The sequence below is a fragment of the Rhopalosiphum maidis genome, chromosome 4 (genome assembly GCF_003676215.2).
Source record: "Rhopalosiphum maidis isolate BTI-1 chromosome 4, ASM367621v3, whole genome shotgun sequence".
Lineage (NCBI taxonomy): Eukaryota > Metazoa > Arthropoda > Insecta > Hemiptera > Aphididae > Rhopalosiphum > Rhopalosiphum maidis.
This window is the reverse complement of record NC_040880.1, coordinates 41,304,697-41,325,888: the sequence shown is the minus strand read 5'-3', so window position 1 is coordinate 41,325,888 and position 21,192 is coordinate 41,304,697. Positions and strand designations below refer to the sequence as shown.

The following is a 21,192-nucleotide window of genomic DNA, read 5'->3' as shown; positions in this document are numbered from 1 at the left end:
GTAATACTAATTTAATAAAAATCATAAAATAAATCTAGTATATTTAAGTTTCATTTAAAAATATTCAATCATATTCATATAATAATAATAATGATAATATAAATTAATATCATTGCATATGGTTAAATTCATAAAAATCATAAGTCTTAAATTTCAGCTAATAATATTCTCAAATTAAAACAAAATAATTAATATCATTTTTCATTATTAAAAAAAGTATTTTTGTTAAAATTTGAACATTAAATACAGGGGCGTCATTTCAACTTTTTGAAAGGTATGCTAACAACAAAACAGGCCAATATATTATAATATACTATAGTTATTACAAAAAAATTTTTCTCGCTAAGCTCAAAAATTTAATTCTTCATCAATATAATGATTTAATATAATATCATTATTGTATAATATATACCTAATAATCCCAGGTTAATACCTATCTACATTATTTTATTTTAAATTTAATTATTTATATTTTATAGACAGTATGAAAAATAAAACAAACATTTCTGAACTGAAGAAAGTCAGCATTTGTATAGTCAAATACAAGGGTCGGCAACCTTTTTACCTACACGGGCCATAATTTTTTCAGTTTTCATTGAAGGCCGCATACAAAATTAAAATATTAATATATATATATATTAAACACGATTAGATTATGTTCTCGCTCATAACTTAACTCGTGAGATGTGTACATTTTTATAATAAAATAGTCATGATTAAATTTTATTTATATCAATTTAAGATATAAAATTGAAATTTTAAATACCATGAAATATAATTGGAGGGTCGTGGGTTGCCGGTGCTTGGTCAAATACATTAAAAAAAAAATAAATATGTTAAAAAAGTGTTCATTAACACCTACTACAACTTATGGTCAAAGATGCTAAGGATGCTTCAGATCAATTATATATAAAAAAATAATAATTTTTGCCCAGCGCAGAAAAATATAGTCAGGCCAAATTGGATCTTCTGGTATCACTGTATATGAAAAACGATTATTAACGGAGATGATTTGTCAATCTAGAATAATTACTAGGATATATTAAATTATTAGCTATATTTAAATTGTAATATATCGTTATTTTACGCGATTTCGTAAAAAATTAAATTTGATACGCTCATAAAATGTTTTCTATATTGACGCTAGAATTTTTTTTACAGTTATTTGAAGGAAAACTCATCGATAACCTTGTATTGGATTTTTTACTTAGGGATAAATCACAAAAATTTTATGAATATTCAACTTCAAAATTCCTTGCAAATTTTTGCGGTTTTGATATATTTTGTAAACATTTCAACTTTAAATGCTTATAAACAAAAATTGTGACTAATGATTTTTATTTTTTTTTACTGCGATAAGTACAACTTATAATTAACCTTGTATTAAATTTAAAGGATTTTTTGGACAGCCAAATTTTTTTCACATACCTATGTTAGAGTATGACGTGCCGGACACGAATTAAGATAAACTATAAGGTATATCGTATATTATCTTAATTCGTGGTACCGCCGGTACGGGATATACTATATGTCTAAATACAACAACTGTCAAAGTTTAAATCGCGGTCACTACATAGACATATTAATAATTTATTAACAAGGCTCTATGTGTAAACGAGTACTATAATATCTACTATAGTATTTGATGTAAATATTATTCACGCCAATTTGCATCATCGTGATAAGTGATAACAACCTTTGAGGTTAGTTTTTTACGAAGATCGGTTGACGGTCATTCTTTAACGGCTACTTGGTACTTCACTGTTACATTTTACGAATTCGCGTCTACTTATAGGTACTTACGTTATTTAATATTTACAATGTAAAATTAAAACATTTACAGCGACGAGATTATTTCGTGAAATTCGTGTTGGATTCACAACAACATAAATCGGGATAATGTTTTCAACTAAATTATTGCCAATAATACTTGGCATTTTATGTATTAATAATACTTTTGGATCTAAACTCAACGTTCCCCGCGTGTTGTTACCAGTATTTGACACGTTCTCCGTGAAATTTAATTTAGAAGTGACAGACGATGGCTGTTACAAATGGTAAGTGTTTTGAATCGATTATGATTTTTATGTTGCTGTTGCACACTATTTACATTAAGCACCCCTATCTCAGTGGTAAAATGTTGATGAATGTTAATGTTGTTCCACGTTCGCTGTTATTGACCTACCACAACTTCTTTTGATTGTAGTCCAAATGAACAAAAACAATTTTTTATTTAGAGTTACGTCCATAACTCTTGAACCTCTACTAATAACAGTATTTTTTTAGGTCAATATTCAGAGGTGAAAACATTATCAAACTCACTCCCGTAGATGTGAATCCAATGCTTGGATGTTCGGGTAAAGTTGCTGTGTCTTCATTAACGAATGAGAAAGTGCGCAGAACAGCTATTATATTTGGAGAGGACGCTATTTCTGGTGAAAAAATACGTTGTGATGCCATTGTTGATACTATTAAGTCTTTACAGATTTCTTCAAAGACTAGAGAGCTAATTGTTGGAGATGCACCAGAACTTTTTGAAGTATCTGCATTTGATGATCAAGGTACTTATAAGTTATTTAAGACCAGTATAAGTTGCAAGACTTAATATTTAAGATATTATTATACTGTTATTTATAGTCTGCAAAAGCTAGTAATAGTGTTAGTAGAGAAAAATTAATTTTAGGTGTTATTATTTATTATTTTATAATATTTCATTTTAGCTGATAGTCTAAATAAACGCTTATTGATATCAAAATATTAAATGTATTATAAAATCACATTTTTGGTACAACCACTAAAATCTATTTATGATAAGACAATATTTTTAAACATGTTATTTGAATTTATAATTTTAAATTTATATTGAATAAATAATTCATTAGCTACCAATTTTAATTATTTAAAATTAAGATATGATTACTGTAAAAATATGGTCAATGTTTAATTTATTTATGAGTTTTGTTTTTACTTTATTGAAGGAAATAAATTTACAACATTGGATGGTGTAGAGTTTAATTGGTCTTTAAAAGTGCTTAGAAGTCCTATAAACACAGTTTTAAAATTCATATCATTTAAAGATTCTTCATATAGAACGCCACCAGCTCTTTATGATCTAGATCAAAAAAATAGACAAGGTCATATGGTTCTTGTCGAAGGAGTTAAAACTGGATCAGTATTAGTAAGTAAATTGTCTTTTAATTTTAAATTATGTTTAGTAATACTTAAATTATTTCAATTTTTAATTAATTAATATTTTAGGTTTCTGTGAAATTGTCTATGTTTGATGAGCCTACCACACAACTTGAACTATCAGTCATTGCAAATTTAAGACTTGAACCATCCCATGTTGTTATTTTACCTGGGGATCTTATCCAAATTGATATATATCAAGTAATTAACTTTAAAGTGTATTTATAATATTATCTGGTGAAATTTATTTACATTATTTTGGTTAGATACAAAATGAAAAGTTAGTAAAGATCCAACTACCTTCCAGTCAATATTCTATTGAAACCGATAAATCTTCAACTTCAGGTTTACTGAAAACTGAAAATGACAGTGGTCTCTTTCGTGGTCTTAAAAATGGTCAAGTTAGGTTAAATTTAATTGATAACCAGGCTGAATTCAAAAACGATACTATTCCTAAATCAATCAGCAGTTTTGTTAGTATCTCAAATGCAGATTATTTGTCAATTGTGGTTAAACCTTATAATCGACGTAATTTAATCATTAATGGTATTTACGAATTGGAAGTTCATCTATTTAACAAGTATAGTATTTAAGGAGAATTTACTATTTATGATCTATTTGAATTAAATATTTTTTTTTCTCTAGTCATAATCAATCCATTAATATTGGACCCAATGTGAAAGTAATAATGAATTTACCCGAAGAGTATTTTGACGTATTAGAGACGTCAAATAATGGATCATACGTTATTGTCCAACCTATTAAATTAGGATCGCCACAAATAGAAGCATCATTACTTAAACCATATCAAGATTCTAGATCTTCTGCTAGAACTTCTGTATCAATTTATTCAAGAGTGAAAGTTAAACCAGATTTAATTGTTTTTCCGTGGCATGCAAACCTAAACAACAAGTAATGTCATTAATTGTTTTATATTTATCATATAAATAATTTACTTAATAGATAAATCATTTAGAAAAAAAAAAAATTCATTAATTAATAATTATTAATTTAAGTGTGTAAAAACAATTGAATTTCAAAAATTAATAATAAAATCAAAAATAATGCAGAACTTATTGTTTATCCTGATATATTATATTAAAGGTATTAAAGTAAAATTATTTATAATTGTGATAATGTAGAATTGTTCACGATTTTCTATGTTTACTAGTACCAAGAACAACATAGTAAGTTTCATAAAATTGTATAAATCAAATACTGATAAATGTTTTATTTAATAATTTTTAGTTTCTATTGTATACTAAATTTACTATATTGTTATCATAAATATCAAATTGTGTCACACATATTTTATTTTATATTTGAATATTTCTGAAACCTGAGCTTAAATTAATTCTTATAACTTTCCTACTTAAAGTGGGTGTTTTATAGTATGCATCAACTAGTGTCTAGTAATATTACGAGTATAGTTTGCAAGCTTCCTTTAAATCAGTGATTAAATAATAGCATGTATATATAACAATTTTTTTAATAAAATAAAAAAAATACATGTTTACAGATTAATTATTAATAATTATTTATAAATAAACTAGTCCAAATATTTTCAAATATCCCTTGTGGGTACACTTTCACTGTAGTTAATTATTCTATATGTGTAACCAATATTGAATGGAATCGTTGTAAACGGACTACCCATAATAATGTGTAATGAATCAATATCTCATTACAGTAGCATTGAACTAAACTTATACTAATTACTTAAACTATTTCTTATTACCCATCACTTTTTATGTCATACCTTTCAATATTTATGCTGACTATACGTACTTTAACAACTTATTTGAAACAAATAGTACGCTGCATATGTTATTTGTCGGGCAATGTTGTTATTTATAAGTAGTCGCTCCTTTTGGGTTATAGGTTTGGTGCCACTATCTCTTTAAATGATAACTTTCTTTCTTTTTAAAGACAAAATATTGTGGTTGCATGTGTATTATATAAAGATTATTTACCATATAATACTTTTATAATAATCCATATCCACTTACATATATGAAGTCTTTATATAATTTTCTGTAAAAACAGTATAAAATAATACTATACCTCAACAGTACAAATCTCATACTATAAGACACTTTTTAAAATGTTAAAATATGGTCGATTTTCTTATAATTTATAATTAATATAACTAAATGTTTTAATTTTTAATTTTAGATTACAATTTTCAGTAGAAGCTACTGGTGGAGATAAGAAATATACTTGGAATAGTGACGATCTTACTGTAAGTACAGTTTCATCTAATGGACTTGTAACAGTTCAAGGATTAGGAAAAACAAATATATCAGCTACAATGACAAGAGATTCATTAAATCGAGATAGTGCTAATATTTTTGTTCTCGAACCAGATGATTTAAAAATAATTGCTCATCCTGTAGAACAAGAAGTAGGCAAAAATATTATTTTATATATGCATCTATTTGCAAAAGTACCTGGAGTTGAAGAAGAATTAAGTGTTACAAAATGCAATCATGATCAATTTAAAGTTGAGATTGAAAACTCTCAATTTATATTACAAAATTTTGACCATAGTTTAAATAAATCTTGTACGGCATTTTCCTTACGTTCAGATTCAGTGGCTTCTTCTAAAGTAACTTTCACCTTTCATACAAGTAATACAATTTTAAAAGCCTCAGTTATTGTGAGTACATATAAGAAATTAGTTCCATTACGCCCAGAATCTAAACATACAGTGCTAGCACCTGGTTGTTCAACTACCTTGTTATTCTATGGAGGTCCTCAACCTTGGTTGGGCCATAGTGCTGGTTATAATGTAGAATTCAAAGTTGATGAAAATTTGGTGACATATAATGAACTTCCTGTGATACGAGATGTTGATGGACATAAAACTTATGCATACACTATTACATGTTTAAGTTTTGGGTCAACTCGAGCAAATCTAACTATCAAGAGTAATCCTGTTATTAATAGATTTGAATCAGAAATACTATCACAGACTTCAGTAGATGTTGTATGTGCATCTCCAAAGTTTGTAAAAGTATTTGTAGCAGATACAGACGATGATTGTCCAATGTCTAAGTCTTCTAATAATATATTAGCTTATATACATGAAAAATTATTTGTTCGGATTAATATAATTGACGAAGATGGGAATATTTTTGATAACGCTACAATGATAAATGCAAGCTGGGTTATTACAGATTCTGATCTTGTCAGAGTTATTGATTCGTTTAATTTGAATGAAATTACAGAGTATGGTTTCCAATTTCCTAACTATCATTATAGTATTTTAGAACCATTAAGTAAAGAAGGCTCTACTGAAGCTGTTTTTCAGTTAACTGGATATAAGAAACCGTTTTTTGTTCCAAATAGCTCACGGTTTGGTTCTTTTCTAACATCTACTGATGAAGTATTTGAAATAATTCCAACTATTAAACATTCTATATCTTTCCTTTTATTCGATAATCCTCGCTTAACACATGAAGAAATGTTGGTTATTAATAATCCTGGGATTAAAAAATCAATTTATGGTCATCAAGGAAGTGGATACTTTAAAATACAGTTAAGTACACAAACAGTAGCCAAAGTAACACATAATGGAGGAAGACAAATAGACATAAGTCCATTAACTTCAGGAGATTTGGTAATGAATATTCAAGATCTTTGTGTCAAATCTAAGCCAGCTGAAGTTACATTTAAAGTACGAAATATCCATAGTATGTTACTATTAACAAATACTTTAGTGGAAATTGGAAGAAACATAAAAGCTATTGTAAAACTCTATGATTCTGAAGGCCATTCTCTTCCCATTCAGCCAGGTGTTGTAAATATTCGACCAGCAATTGAAGTAAATTCCATGTTGACAATTAAACCAGAACTGAGTATACCTGAAAATACATATGAGACAGAATTTTCAATTATGGGATCATCATTAGGCAAAACAAATCTATATTTTATTGCTGATATATCTCCTATGGAACAAATTCATACGCAAACTACCTCTATTCAAGTTTATTCTAAACTTAGGTTATCTCCTAAAAATTTAACATTGGCAGTTGGATCAAGTTATCAGCTAACAGTTTCTGGTGGACCACATTTAGAAAGTGTATTTGAATTTATTTCTGAAGATGAACAAATTACCAAAGTTTCCAACGGAGGAATAGTTAAAGGTTTAAAAGTAGGATCTGTTAAAATAACTGGTATGGCTGTAGGTGTTGATGTGATAAGTGGAATGAATGTTATATATTCTAAAGATACAATAACAATTAGAGTAATTAAATTAAATAATGTTAAAATTGAAGTGCCATTATTAAAATTGAAAGTGGGAGAAGTGATGCCAGCTTGGGTTCGTGGTATACCCGATTCTTTAAATCCTATTATAATTGGAACTATTCATCCATCTTTAGTATTCCATTGGACCACATCATCAGCTGGAATTGTTCAAATTTATGACATTTTAGAAAATACAGGAATACTAGTAAGTATTTATTTTCACATTTTTTATAATTCTATGGAATTAAATTACATTGTTATATTTATTAGGTACGCGAACAAGATAGAATATCGATTCGTGTTCGTGCTGTCAAAACGGGAAACACAAGAATTAGTGTTTCAGTATCAGACCCATTAACAAAGGTTGTTTTTACGAATTTCATAGATATAACTGTATATGAAGAGTTACGTTTGATTTCACATGACTTGTTATTGAATAGTTTATTAGTTACTCCAAATACTGAATTCACATTAATGACAAATAAAAACAAAGTAAGTGAATTGTATTATTAATCTAGCCGTATATTAATTATTTATTTATTTTACTAGGTAGCCAAACAATCATTCCAGATTGTTGGCAATTCTAAATTGGATAGAAGACATAATGCATTAAATGCATTAGCAATATCTGTTGATGAAAACTCTGGAAACGTTAAAACAACAAATGAAGTTGGTCGTGCTCATGTATTTATTACTTCAACAGAAGATTTTGATATAATACAATCTTTAAATGTGCCCATTGAAGTAAATACTTAATATTTTCATTTAAATATATAAGATTAATATATTAAAATTATTATATAATTACCATTATAGGTAAAACATGTGAACTATATCATGATAAATATTGAAACCAATATAAATTCAAAAGATTCTTCACAAATGTCTGTTTTACCAAGTGGAATGAATTTGAAATTAATAACGTCTTATCATGATGAAAAAGGAGCTCAGTTTAAGGCTGTTAATTCTGATTTAAAATTCCTTACGAGTCATCAAAATAAGGTATGGAAGTATTCTATTTATTATTTGAATGTTTGGATAAATACCTAATATTTTAATTTTAAAAAGATTTCAATGACACCGGGTGATCAAAAACATATTATGGAAGTTTCTTTGTTTGAATCTGGTGAAGTAATATTAAAAGTTTGGGATGATGGAGTATATCACTTTAAAGAAGATTATATTAAATTCCATGTTGAACATCTCATATATCCAAATAAAGTAAGTATCTAATAATTAAATTATTTAATATTAGTAACTATTTAGTACTATTTATTGCTGATTAAAGATATACATTTTTTTTTACTAATTACTTAAAATTATAATAACTATTAAAAGTAATAAATAAAAATAAAGTAGGAAATTCAATAATTTTCTTTTAACTAAACTTACGCCTTGACAATTTTGTTATTTTATTTTTGAAAAGAGCAAATTACATAAAAATTCAAATTTTATAAAAGAAAGAATTATATTTTTTGTATTTTATTTTGTATCTATAAATGCAAGCATAATATATTATATTTTGTATTGAATATTTAAGACATTTGAGTTTACTTATAAGTTATAATAGTTATAAATAACTAGCAGTATTAAATACATTTTAAGATGCAAAAAAAAATTGTTAGATTATATAAATATTTTTTCTTGTAGGTAATACTTAAACAATGTAAAAATCCATTTTGAATTATGTTCTATTTAAAAACATGTAAATATTTTTTAATTTAATTTTTAAGTTAATTATTTCACTAGTATTGCTGAACCATAAATAATTAATTATTAAACTTGTCAATATTAAAAATCAAAATTTTCTAATTTTATTTAATATGTCATATACTCATGTACTATGTCACTTAACATATAATCGAGTCTTCTCGTTGAACTATATCAATATTTCTAAATAATATAATGAACAACAATTTAATTATATTTTTTATTTTTAAGCTAGAATTTATACAAACTATACATACAAAAATATGTACAATGAGTATAATGGATGTTATCTTTAGTGCAGTGGCTTGAGTGACTTGAGGAATTAGTTTTATAGTACAAACTTAAAAAAATAATTTATGTTTACATTAATATTTACTTTAAAAATAAAATATCATTATTTTATTAAGTAATTTATCAGAAACATAATAAGCAATAATTACACTACTATTATTAAACTTATTATTACTTATTATTTTTATTATTTACTTAATTGTTGTTTGTAGGCTACTGTTACTGTTGGAGATGTTATATGTTTTTTAATGCCTGTACAATTCAGTGAAGAAGATGCTAGTGAGTGGGTATCAGATAATTTGAAAACATTATCTGTTGATAATTCATCAGGATTTAGTGTAGCTATGGCACCTTCAGAAGTTTTTGTGACCTATTCTAATAATAAATTCACAACATCTACAAGTATTAATATTTTACCAATAAAAACTGTAAGTAGTTCTTTTACTTTTTATAATTATTAATTAATATTTTTAAACTTTTAGTTGTTAATTAAATATACACTTTTAGATTATGATTTTGCCTTTTGAGAAAAAGACATTAAGCAACAGCGCTATTATTGATATTCCATTAATTTTACTAAACGAACTAGAGTCAGTGTCATTAGTAAAAAATAAAAAAGGAAATATGTGGGAATGGCGTGATGATGATTGTTCGAATCGGGAAAATACTGTTAAGCGTTTTCCATTTGTTTGCGATGTTCATTTTGAATCTATTTTATCTAGTCAATTAAAAACTCCTTCAATAAGTCGTGTATTTGATGTCAGTCCTCATTTTAACAAAAAAACAGGTATTTATTAATTTTTTAATTTTTCTATTGTTATCAATATTTATTGATTGTTACACAAGGGGTAATAATGATTATAATTTTAAATATTATTCCATTTTAATTATCATTGGAATATAGCTATCTAATATTCTTGTATAATGTTATGTTAATCCACAAAAGTATAACTATTTTTCTGTACAATATCCCAGAATATAATATGAATCAATAACCGATTGGTCCATATTGTATTTGTTTAATTTTTCCATTAATCGATTCATTAAATATTTTATTATCTTATTGTTACTACCCCAATTAACATTTTATTTTTATTTACTCCTCAACAAAATACTGCCAATAATTACTACTAAACTTTTGTGATTGTTTTCTGTTTACTTGGCCTTTAGAGTCATGTACTATATTATTAATATATATTATATATATTTTTAGGATTTTACAGTTGTAAATTGACACCCCTTCCAATTATTGACCAGGATTTGAGTCTTTTTGAAGCTAAAATTACCATTCAGGTTTCTACTGGGAGTATATTTACTGAGCTTAAAGATATTACATTCTTACCATCTGTCTTTATCAACAAAAAAGAGTTGTTTTTTGGCCAGTTCAGTGGCAAAGATAAACTTATTATAGTTGGTTTACCTCAAGTTCTATCACAAATCAAGGTAAACATTTTCTTAAATTTCTATAACTGTAATACCTAATGTTTTTTGTAATATGTTAGGTTACATCTAGCAATGATTCATTTGTGCTTCCAATGCTGTTAAAAGAAAGCCAAAATGAAAAAGTTTATTCATTTGATGTGAGTGATAGTTTTTGGAATAGCCAACATTTTGATACTTATATTATCGTGTCATCAAACTTAACTCACCAAAATATTAAGGTTTGTTCTTGATTTATTAATATTAATTAATATATAATAATAATATATGTTTTTTTTTAATTGCAGATACCTGTTGTGACATCTCGTTCATTAAATGAATATGATTTTTCAAAATCGAAATTGCCTAATGCCAATCAACATGATACTAAAAAACCTCAACAGTCACCACTACCAGGACTGTTCTCTGGTTTTTCAAATAGTATATTTTCAAATCCATATATCATTGGTTTGGTTACAGTAATAATTACGTCTTTAGTTGGTAAGTTTTATTTTTATACAGTTTTTCAACATTTAATATGTGTATCAAAACATTAAAATTTATTTTTCAGTTTATTTTTATGGATTTTCATTGAACAGCAAATATATTCCTCTTATTAAAAGTGAGCTTAAGCATTGATTGTAGTACAACATTAAATAATAATTTATTTAATTCAAGGTAATTCTATAATTTTAAATTATGTTTAGGTCCACAAAATTCACCATCTCCTACACATGTGGGATTCTATAACAGAAGTTATTCAAGTGATCATAACAAATCTCCTGCATTGAGTCTGAATAGATCTTATACAAGATTGCAATAAATTTTGTTCAAAATAATTATGACACATTAACAGCATTAAGTCTGATATCAAACAGACATTACAGGCTGTTTTTTTTTTATGTATAATATAAATTTCACTGTAAATAATATGTTTATCGTCTTCTGTAGACTTGTAGAATTTATATTTCTGTAATTATAATGTAATATTTTTAAAAAACAAAGTAAAATTAATATTAAATTTATTTGTAAATTGTTTGACACTGTATTTTACTTGTTGGGTGACTTTTTAACTAACAATATATTTTAATATAAATAAAGTTATTAAATGTATAAGAATTCAGCTAAATTACATAGCCTATAACATTTAATAAAAAATGCATTCATGAAAAAACATATGTTTTTTTCATCTTACTTGATAATAATGTATTATTTAATTTAAATTTGAAAAATAAGTTATTGGTTTGAATGGTTTGATTGCAGTTGTTATGCAAAGTATCAAATACCAATGTAAAGATAGTGATTTATGATTTTTATTAAGTTTTAGTTGTTATAGTATTATATCCTATTATTTGTAAAATAGGATTTTAACTTATAAATCATAATCAATGGAATGATTTTAAATTTTAGTTGTGAGCTTTATGAATTTATCAGTTAAAACAAATTATTTTTTAACCCAGGTAGGCCATCAAACTTTAAAAGCAACTTATTCAATTATTTGTTCAACAATTGTATGATAACTGAATAGCCTTGTTGCATTCTACAATGTATATAAGTGTAAATAAGTAGCTTTTTTAAACTTTAAAACCAATTAGAGTTTATGTAACTTAAATGAAAACGGAAATAATCTTGCATGCTGCATTATTTGCTACCCGAAATCATTATTTTACTTTCAAATCTATGATATTGTAATCCTTATTATTAAAAATAGATAGGTATTAATGGTATTAATTAGTACCCATTAGTACCTCACTATTAATAGTTCTGCATGCGTCAAATTTTGAAAATTAAAATTGTAAAAATACATGTTATAAATTATAATTGAAAATTAAGTTTAAAAATCCATACAAAATTACGAAGACTAAACAAATTGTATTTATAGGCAAAAAGTGTATACTAAAAATTATAGCTCTCTAGTTACTTAACTAATTTTGTTAACTTAACATATTACGTGTACACGCTTCCACATAGTCACGTATTTTAGTGTGTACTTTGCCATTAATGTATTGTGTATTCAAATCTTTAAATCTACAGTAAATTCAAGTATTTAATTACTTTTATAATAACCTTTGTTTAAAAAGTATATAAAATATGTACATATATGCATAATATATATATACAAATATACATATATATCAAAATCATATAGGTAAGTATATACCTTTAATCCAGCGCGACGGTTGTGGCGCGAAGCTAAGTAAAAAAAAAAAGCGGAGCGGTCACATACATAACATGAGCAATAATAACCACATTCGGAACTTCCTATTTATTATATTAATAGAGTCTAAATTTCCACCAAATATTTGGGCAGATAATCCCATAAATAATACTAGGACAACCAACGGACCCGAAGCTTTCCATAAACATTTCAATGCACAATTTTACCATTCGCATTCAAACATATTGGAATGCTTATGACAAAGGAGACATAACACTAATTGAATACTTAAATATTATGAGAATTCGTTATCAAGGAAATAAAATATAAATATTATAATTACATAATATATTATTATTTTTTTTTTTTATAAAACTTGATACCTTCATTATTTTGATTAATATAATATTACTATTTTGATTTAATACGAGTAAAAATAACTTACGTATTTTATGACGCTTTGTAGCTACATTATTGTATATTTTTATTATTTACATTAAATTATATTACTTATATTATTTTGATTATATGTATATTTGAGTATATATATATATATATATTATGCATGTATGTACATATTTTATATACTTTTTAAACAAAAAAGTAAGTAAAAGATTTTTTTGACATATCAAAAAAATTTGATATGTCGCACGTGTGTAAGACGGAGACAACACACGCGGGTTCTACGTCCTCTTAAATAATTCTATATAATAATTAATATGTATATACTATATATATATATATATATATATATATAGACAGATAGGTAGATAAATATTTTATTTAACGTAATTAAACAAATTATTTGTCAGCGCGTCATGTTTATTCTTGTCGACCTTCTACACTGTATACAGAATACCTATTGATGTGATAATTTAATATAGACATATAGTTTTGCTTATTTCACCATGTTGTGAAATAGCAAATATAAAAATATAGGTAATTGATACATAACTATCCATCGCACGAGATGTAAACATTCGTTGAAAATAGTTATTTGACTTGGAGACAATTATAATATAATATTATTAGAATATTCTTCTATTATTTTTTACTTTTATATACATATATCGTTAATCGTTTTTTACTATTTTTGTCTAAACAGTTTAATAAAGGTAGGGACTAGTCAGGTAGATTATAATATAATTATATGAATTTGTATTTTTAGACATTTGCTATTTTTTTTCAGTTAAATCTTTGTTATTACAAAGTTATGTCATCTATAAAATTTAATTTTACGTTTTTATATTCTGAGGAATACTGCCATAGCCCCTAGTGCTATTGCTATATCACTATTACAATGGTTTTTTTTGTGGATGTCGTCACGTTTTGGAGCAAACAATTTGCTTCGATTTTTAAACAATAAATGTAGTTTTGGTACTTTATAGGCGTAATAAATATCGTCTAAGAGCCCATCTAACAGTAAGATTTTTAAACTAATTTAAAAAAAGTAGTATACTTACTATTAACAAATTTATAACTATTAACTACTAAACTAGGTATAGATTTTTAGTAAAACACTGATATTCTGTATTCAATAGATAAGTAAAACATACTTTGTAGTTTGTATACACCATACATCATAACAGACAACAGTATACTTATATAGTGTATAATGGTTAATAGTGTCTATTAATACTTCCTACAATAACTTATATAACCAGTCTTATTCTGTTCCTAATAATAAAATTGACTAAATAGTCGACAATTTTAATAATAAATATATATTTTAGGTACATTATTAATTATTATAGGAATAATATATAGGAAATCAACAATAATCTGTACATAAAAGAGATCCAATTAACAAACAAAAATAAACGGATCAATTTATAACTCTATATAAATAAATGTTTTAGGTGTGGGTACAACGGGTGTGTGACCAAAATAAATGCATTTGTATTAAATTAATAATTACGTTATACTCATTATAATGGGGACATTAATGTTATGAAGATTGTTAATACGAGCAGTATATAGGGTGTGGGAGCAAAGCCTCTTTGTGTAATATACGTCATTTTAGCACTCCTTAAATCGTCTATGATCAAGTCGTAATATATTATATAATATATTATCAAATAAGTATACCTCGGTACTCAATACAGATATTACCTAATATGTAAATCATAAATTATAAAATATAAGTAGGTGCAATTATTGTTATTATGTTTATATATTTAAGTATTAGCCCTTTCAGACCCCATGTCCTCTTTAAGAGACATGGCAAAATATTATTTATTACAATTACTATGATGATGCATTTTAGTCAATTGTATAATGAGTTTGTAGGAAAAATACCATAGAATCCGAAAATAATTTTATAAACGACGTGTTATACGTATTTCTATAAATATTCACATTATTATCTGATATTATTTTATCGTAATCGGCATATATAAATATTACTAGATTAATAACCGATAATTATAATGACTTATTTTATTTTTTTCTATTAAAACAACCGTTGAATTGTTTTGGTTCAATCCCCACTTTATTCCGTTTATTAAAACCCGGTTTATCGTATGCTTTTAACGTGTCTCTTAAAATGGACATTGGGACATAACGTTCGTATTTCATAATCGTCACTTCGTTATTTTGTCGTACTATCGTATGCCTGTACTACCGTACACCCGTATAACAATATTATTGATATTACGCCACCGTATTTAGTATTTTATTACATTTTATTTGCATTTAACAAAACACCTTGAAAAAAATAGGCATTTCCTTTTTTTTGATAATTTTTTTTCAACGTTTAATTTATTTGAACAGTTGCAAGCTAACCAAATATACTCTGTTGGTACTATTCGTACTAATAGATTCGCAAATCCACCCTTATTAACCGATAAACAATTAGCCAAAATGGGAAGAGGTACAGCCTTTAAAATTTCAACTGATATAGAGAATTGTAATTTATGTATGGTGAAATGGTATGATACAAGATCTGTTACCTTAGTTTCCAATTATATAGGGTCCGGACAGTTGGACACTGTAAGACGTTGGAATAAAAAATTAAAAATGTACGTCAATATTGAAAGGCCAGAAATAATAACAGCATACAACACATCAATGGGTGGTGTCGATAAGGTAGATCAACTCATCAGTTATTATCGAACATTTATACATTCAAAATAATGGACACTACGGAGGATTGTACATGCTTTCGATCTAATAGTTGTTAACTGTTGGATACAATATAAAAAAGACGCTGACCATTATAACATAAATAAAAATAAAATAAAAGATCTGCTACATTTTCGAATGGCACTTGCGGAAAATCTTATAAAAGTAGGCCAAAATGTACCAATAAAACGTAGAGGAAAACCTCGTGCAGATACAGGAGATAGTAATGAAGTTTCAACGATACCCAAAGTACGAAAAGTCGATTCTAGTTAGCCAACAGATGATGTGCGAAAAGATGAATTTGATCATTTTCCTGAGTTTGATACAAAAAGTCAAACTTTGAGATGCAAAAATCTTGGATGTAAAAGAAAAACGCAAATATTTTGCATAAAATGTAATATTCACTTATGTCTTGATGGTACAATTAATTGTTTTTATAATTTTCATCAGTAAAATATTAACAAAAGTTTTTATATATATATGTAGAATGTTATTTTTTTTATCACAGGTAATACACACAAAGATTTGTTTTTATTTTTTTTCTATTTAGAGTTGTTTTTATAAGTATAAATGTATTTTTTTTTATTATATTTTATAGCGTGTTATACTTATTGATAATTGTTTAGATTTTAATATTTTTTGTTACCATAATGAATCAATGTCACTTAGGGGACATACTCCTAAGTCCGTCAAAAATTAAAAAAAAAAAATTTTTAACGTTTTATTTTTATTAAAGTCCGTAGTAAAATAAATATGCAAAAAAAAAAAAAATTATTGTGGTAGAAGTTAACTTGGGTCTGAAAGGGTTAAATCACTCTATAGTCTTTATCTTATATAGGATATAGACATATAATCTATACCTGCTGATACAGAGTGTTTAATTTGTATGGGCTATTTTTACGATTCACCTAACATATAATACGTATGTTTACTAATCATAATACGGATCATGTAATACATACTGCAAAAGAGAAGTGTCCAGTAAACTTTTGTGAGATACTTGAGTTTAACGAAAAAAGTAAGTTTACCTATACACATTTTATTGTATGCGATGTGCCGAGTACTTCAAACCGAGAAATTTGTGCATTTCAATATTATAGATATTATACATTCATTTTAGTAATTACGTTAAAATATTAAGCCTGAGACGGAAATGGGGGGGGGCGATCGCCCCCCTCGTGGATCTGCTCCTGGCTCTTAATGGTATGTTTAGGCAATATAAATTTCAATAATTGTATTACGTTGTGCAGTCTTTATAGGTTAGTAGTGTAAATAGTATGCTAATATTTAAGTACATTGCAAAACAATCGATAATAGATAACACTATTTTAACCACGTGAATACTCGTTACCATATTTTTTTTATTAAATGTATTCTTCAAGAAGATAATAGGCCCCATTGAGCCTATGAATTCACAATTTAAAATATAATATTTATGTTAATTATAGGTTGGCATAAAAAGTAGGTGTTTTGCTTGAAGTATAATAAAAAAAGCAATTATTAAAAATTGATTAGTTAATACAATTAACTAAGAGGATGACATACCCGCATGTGTTTTCTATCTCACTAACGTACATCATAACAAATTTTCGTTCAGCAGAATATATTTTGTAATGTTAGCTTTAATATTAGAGTAAACTTACCTATTATCAAATTTGAAGGTAAGAATATTATCTAGACAATGACATATATTTTTAATGTTATTATTATTTTAAAGTGAGTTACAGCTATGTAAAATATTACAACTTTAAAATGATATTATCAATAAAATCACATGTCATTGTCAAGATAATATTCTTACCTTTAAATTTGATAATAGGTAAATTTACTCTAATATTAAAGTTAACCTCACAAAATGTATTCTGCTGAACGAAAATTTGTTATGATGTACGTTAGTAAGACAGAGACAACACATGCGGGTATGGCGTCCTCTTAACTATATAGGTAAATACATTTACCTTAAATAAATATAAAATATCAATACAAATATATAAGTATATATTTATATATGCAATCGCAGAGTTAAATAATACAATATAATAAAGCTATAAAACTAAAATCATCAACTAATTAATGTAGTGACTAATGAACTATGGAATAATTCTATAAAGTACTTATGCGTGTGTCTATACTTTGTTCTTGCAGTAGCCAAGTTATAATTGATTGAGTTTATTTTATTAAACATTTTCACTTTCATTTTTTTGTCGTGTTTTGACAATATTTTTTACAGCATATTTTGTATAGATACTATAGTCTTATAAAAATAAATATATATATATATTATATTGTTCAATATATATTCGCCGAATAACAGAATAATAATATCATGATCATAGTAACAGTAACGTATCTATCGGTAATTACTTCACCATCAGCCACCAATTAAAGCGGAGATATGTATAAATGGGTCAGTGACCTATATATTTATCATGAAACAGTATGATATACGTATATACATATATATATAAATGTTATCGAATTATTACTCTTTTATTGTCATATTTTTATATCTAATATTAAACTCGCCAAACAGAGCGAACCGCATTTTTTCTATCCCGCGTTGATTTTGCTATTATATACATATAAATACATTATTTAGAATCTATTGCTAGGTACTAGTACACAACAATACCATTCGACTAAATCACAAAACTAAACAATAATATAGCCCAGCCACACAAAAATGTTTCAAAAAAAAAAAGAAAAAAATACACACACGCTTTTAACAATACCTACATGCAAGACTATCAGACGGACATCCTGTAGTCTGAGCAGCTAACATTAAACGTTTCAACTAAAACAGTAATAAAAAGAAGCAGTCAACGTTAAAATTACAAATTGGTCGCATGAACTCTAGAGTTAGCCTTTAGAGTTAAGTCTAGTAGACAAATATATATGTATAGTGTAGTATCGAGAACCGAACAATTACTCTTAATCGACGCACATTAGTTTTGCGAATTCATTGAAAAATAACGATGGGCAAAGGCGCATGACATCGTTGTACATAATATATAAAACATTACTACATTAGTAGAATATAATATAACACTTATAAAATATATTCACACTCATCGATTTAATCCGTATCCTATAGGATAGGTATCCTATTAATTGCACAAGGGGAAGGCAGGCACCTTGTAGAATCATTATTATTACCTTGGTATTTGGTACCCTTTTCACGCTTGGTTCATTGTTATTATTAGGTGTGAATATGTACAATGTTCTGTATCGTGAGTGTTTTTAACTTACATTTTATTATTGTCATAAGTAAGCAAGCGAATGAAGCGAATGAGTTAAGATAATAATAATATGTAAATATGTAAAAAAAAAAAACTTCTGTTGTGTCTATACATACATATTGTATCAATGAGTGTATACTGTATATACTATAAATATTGTATTTTAAATTGTGTGTGTGTGTAGCCGGTGTGTCTTTGGTAATCGACCCATAAGGTATCCGGGCGGGATATTAGGTGACCTCAACATGATTTTGTACATGAATTGTTGTAATCATTGTACATTTTTCAAAAATAAAAAATACTGAAGTTGTTACAAGCAATTTGAACAAATTGATCGGTTAAGCTCGTCAAGTTGTCAAATTTTCGAAAAGTGAAAATAATTATGTGAATCACTCATGACCAGTTTAGAACCACAAAGAAAGATACAGTATTTGTATTTGGTGTTATAATTATTATGTATATAATATATGTGTTTTGGATGAAACAAAAATTAGGAGGCATTGTTCTCGCATATTCGTTGAGAATCAATCAATCAAACAGTTGCAAAACCTTATATCAAACAATAAGCAGCTGAACTTAATCCCGAAATAACGTATAAAAATTAACCATTAAAAGACAAGTAATCCGAGTATTCCATCCAGCGGAATGTCAAATACTATTAGTTCAGTCGTTCCCATCACGGAAAAATGTATTTATAAAAACTATATTTACATTGTAATATTATTAAATAACTAACTTTAATGGCACGGGTTTATCGCAGTATATTAAAACATAATACATAAACGATGATATCACTCAAGTAGATAAATGTTTCATGTTGTAATTTACACTAACGTTGTTTAATGGTGGTTATAAAATAATATATGCAATAACATGCAATAAAGCGTAATTATACATTAGTATTTGTACTTATGCATACATTAAACTATACAGTTGTTGTAATTACTTATCAGTTGTATCAATTACTCCGGTAGTAGCCAGTAGGCAGTATATCTATAGTAGTCAATAATTATTATAGCTATAGTATAAAATGATAAAATATAATTAGTATATATAATAATTTACTACATAAAATGTATAATAATAAAATATATTCGTATCATATCTTTATACATATATTAATAGTGACGCATAATATATTATCGTGTGTATTTTTTATTTTTATTTATGACTAGTAGTCAGTGGCGTAAATTGGGCTAAATTGTTAGGGTTGCAATCAGTTTCCAGGTTGGACAGTCTTGTGGGGGGGGCGAAGCCCCCCCACACCCTCCTAAAATATTTTATTTTATTCTAGATTTAACATTACAAGTACATAAATTCAACAAAACTATTTTAACCTTAAACACATATTGTACCTATTGGTAATTGGTATATATTATGAATATACGCCATAAATAAGGTATATAATTACTTACTGTCAATAAAATAAAATTTTGATTTTAAGCTAAGGTAATGTTTAACAAAATATCCTTAAGAGGATGTTAGCGCACTGTTTGTTTTTTCTCTCTAGCTTATGCGTAACATAGACAAAACGCATTTACGCAGTTAGAGTAGAACTCGCTCAATTTTGGTTCTAGAGTAAATATACCTATTATAAAATTAAATTTTGATAATATTTCTGAGTACAAGACGATGAGTTTTTTCCATTATTCCTAATACAATGTTAATTATATAGCTTAGAAATAGCTATAAATTACAACATTTTTAAATAAACTTTAACTTTTCAAAATTTTAATTTTTTTAAAAAAAACTCATCGTCTTGTACTCAGAAATATTGTCAAAATTTAATTTTATAATAGGTATATTTACTCT

General features: G+C 26.3%; 1 protein-coding gene across 1 annotated transcript; it reads left to right on the top strand.

Moving 5' to 3' along the window:
- Nucleotides 1-1,730: 1,730 nt before the first annotated feature.
- On the top strand, nt 1,731-11,932 carry LOC113556842 (nuclear pore membrane glycoprotein 210). Its single transcript, XM_026962018.1, has 18 exons — nt 1,731-2,057; nt 2,287-2,561; nt 2,979-3,178; nt 3,259-3,390; nt 3,456-3,769; nt 3,835-4,101; nt 5,365-7,645; nt 7,711-7,932; nt 7,990-8,184; nt 8,257-8,442; nt 8,509-8,661; nt 9,654-9,869; nt 9,949-10,228; nt 10,655-10,884; nt 10,944-11,102; nt 11,169-11,361; nt 11,432-11,482; nt 11,568-11,932. The coding sequence occupies exons 1-18, from the start codon at nt 1,900-1,902 to the stop codon at nt 11,681-11,683; spliced, it is 5,628 nt and encodes a 1,875-aa protein (XP_026817819.1). The 5' UTR covers nt 1,731-1,899; the 3' UTR covers nt 11,684-11,932.
- Nucleotides 11,933-21,192: the final 9,260 nt, after the last annotated feature.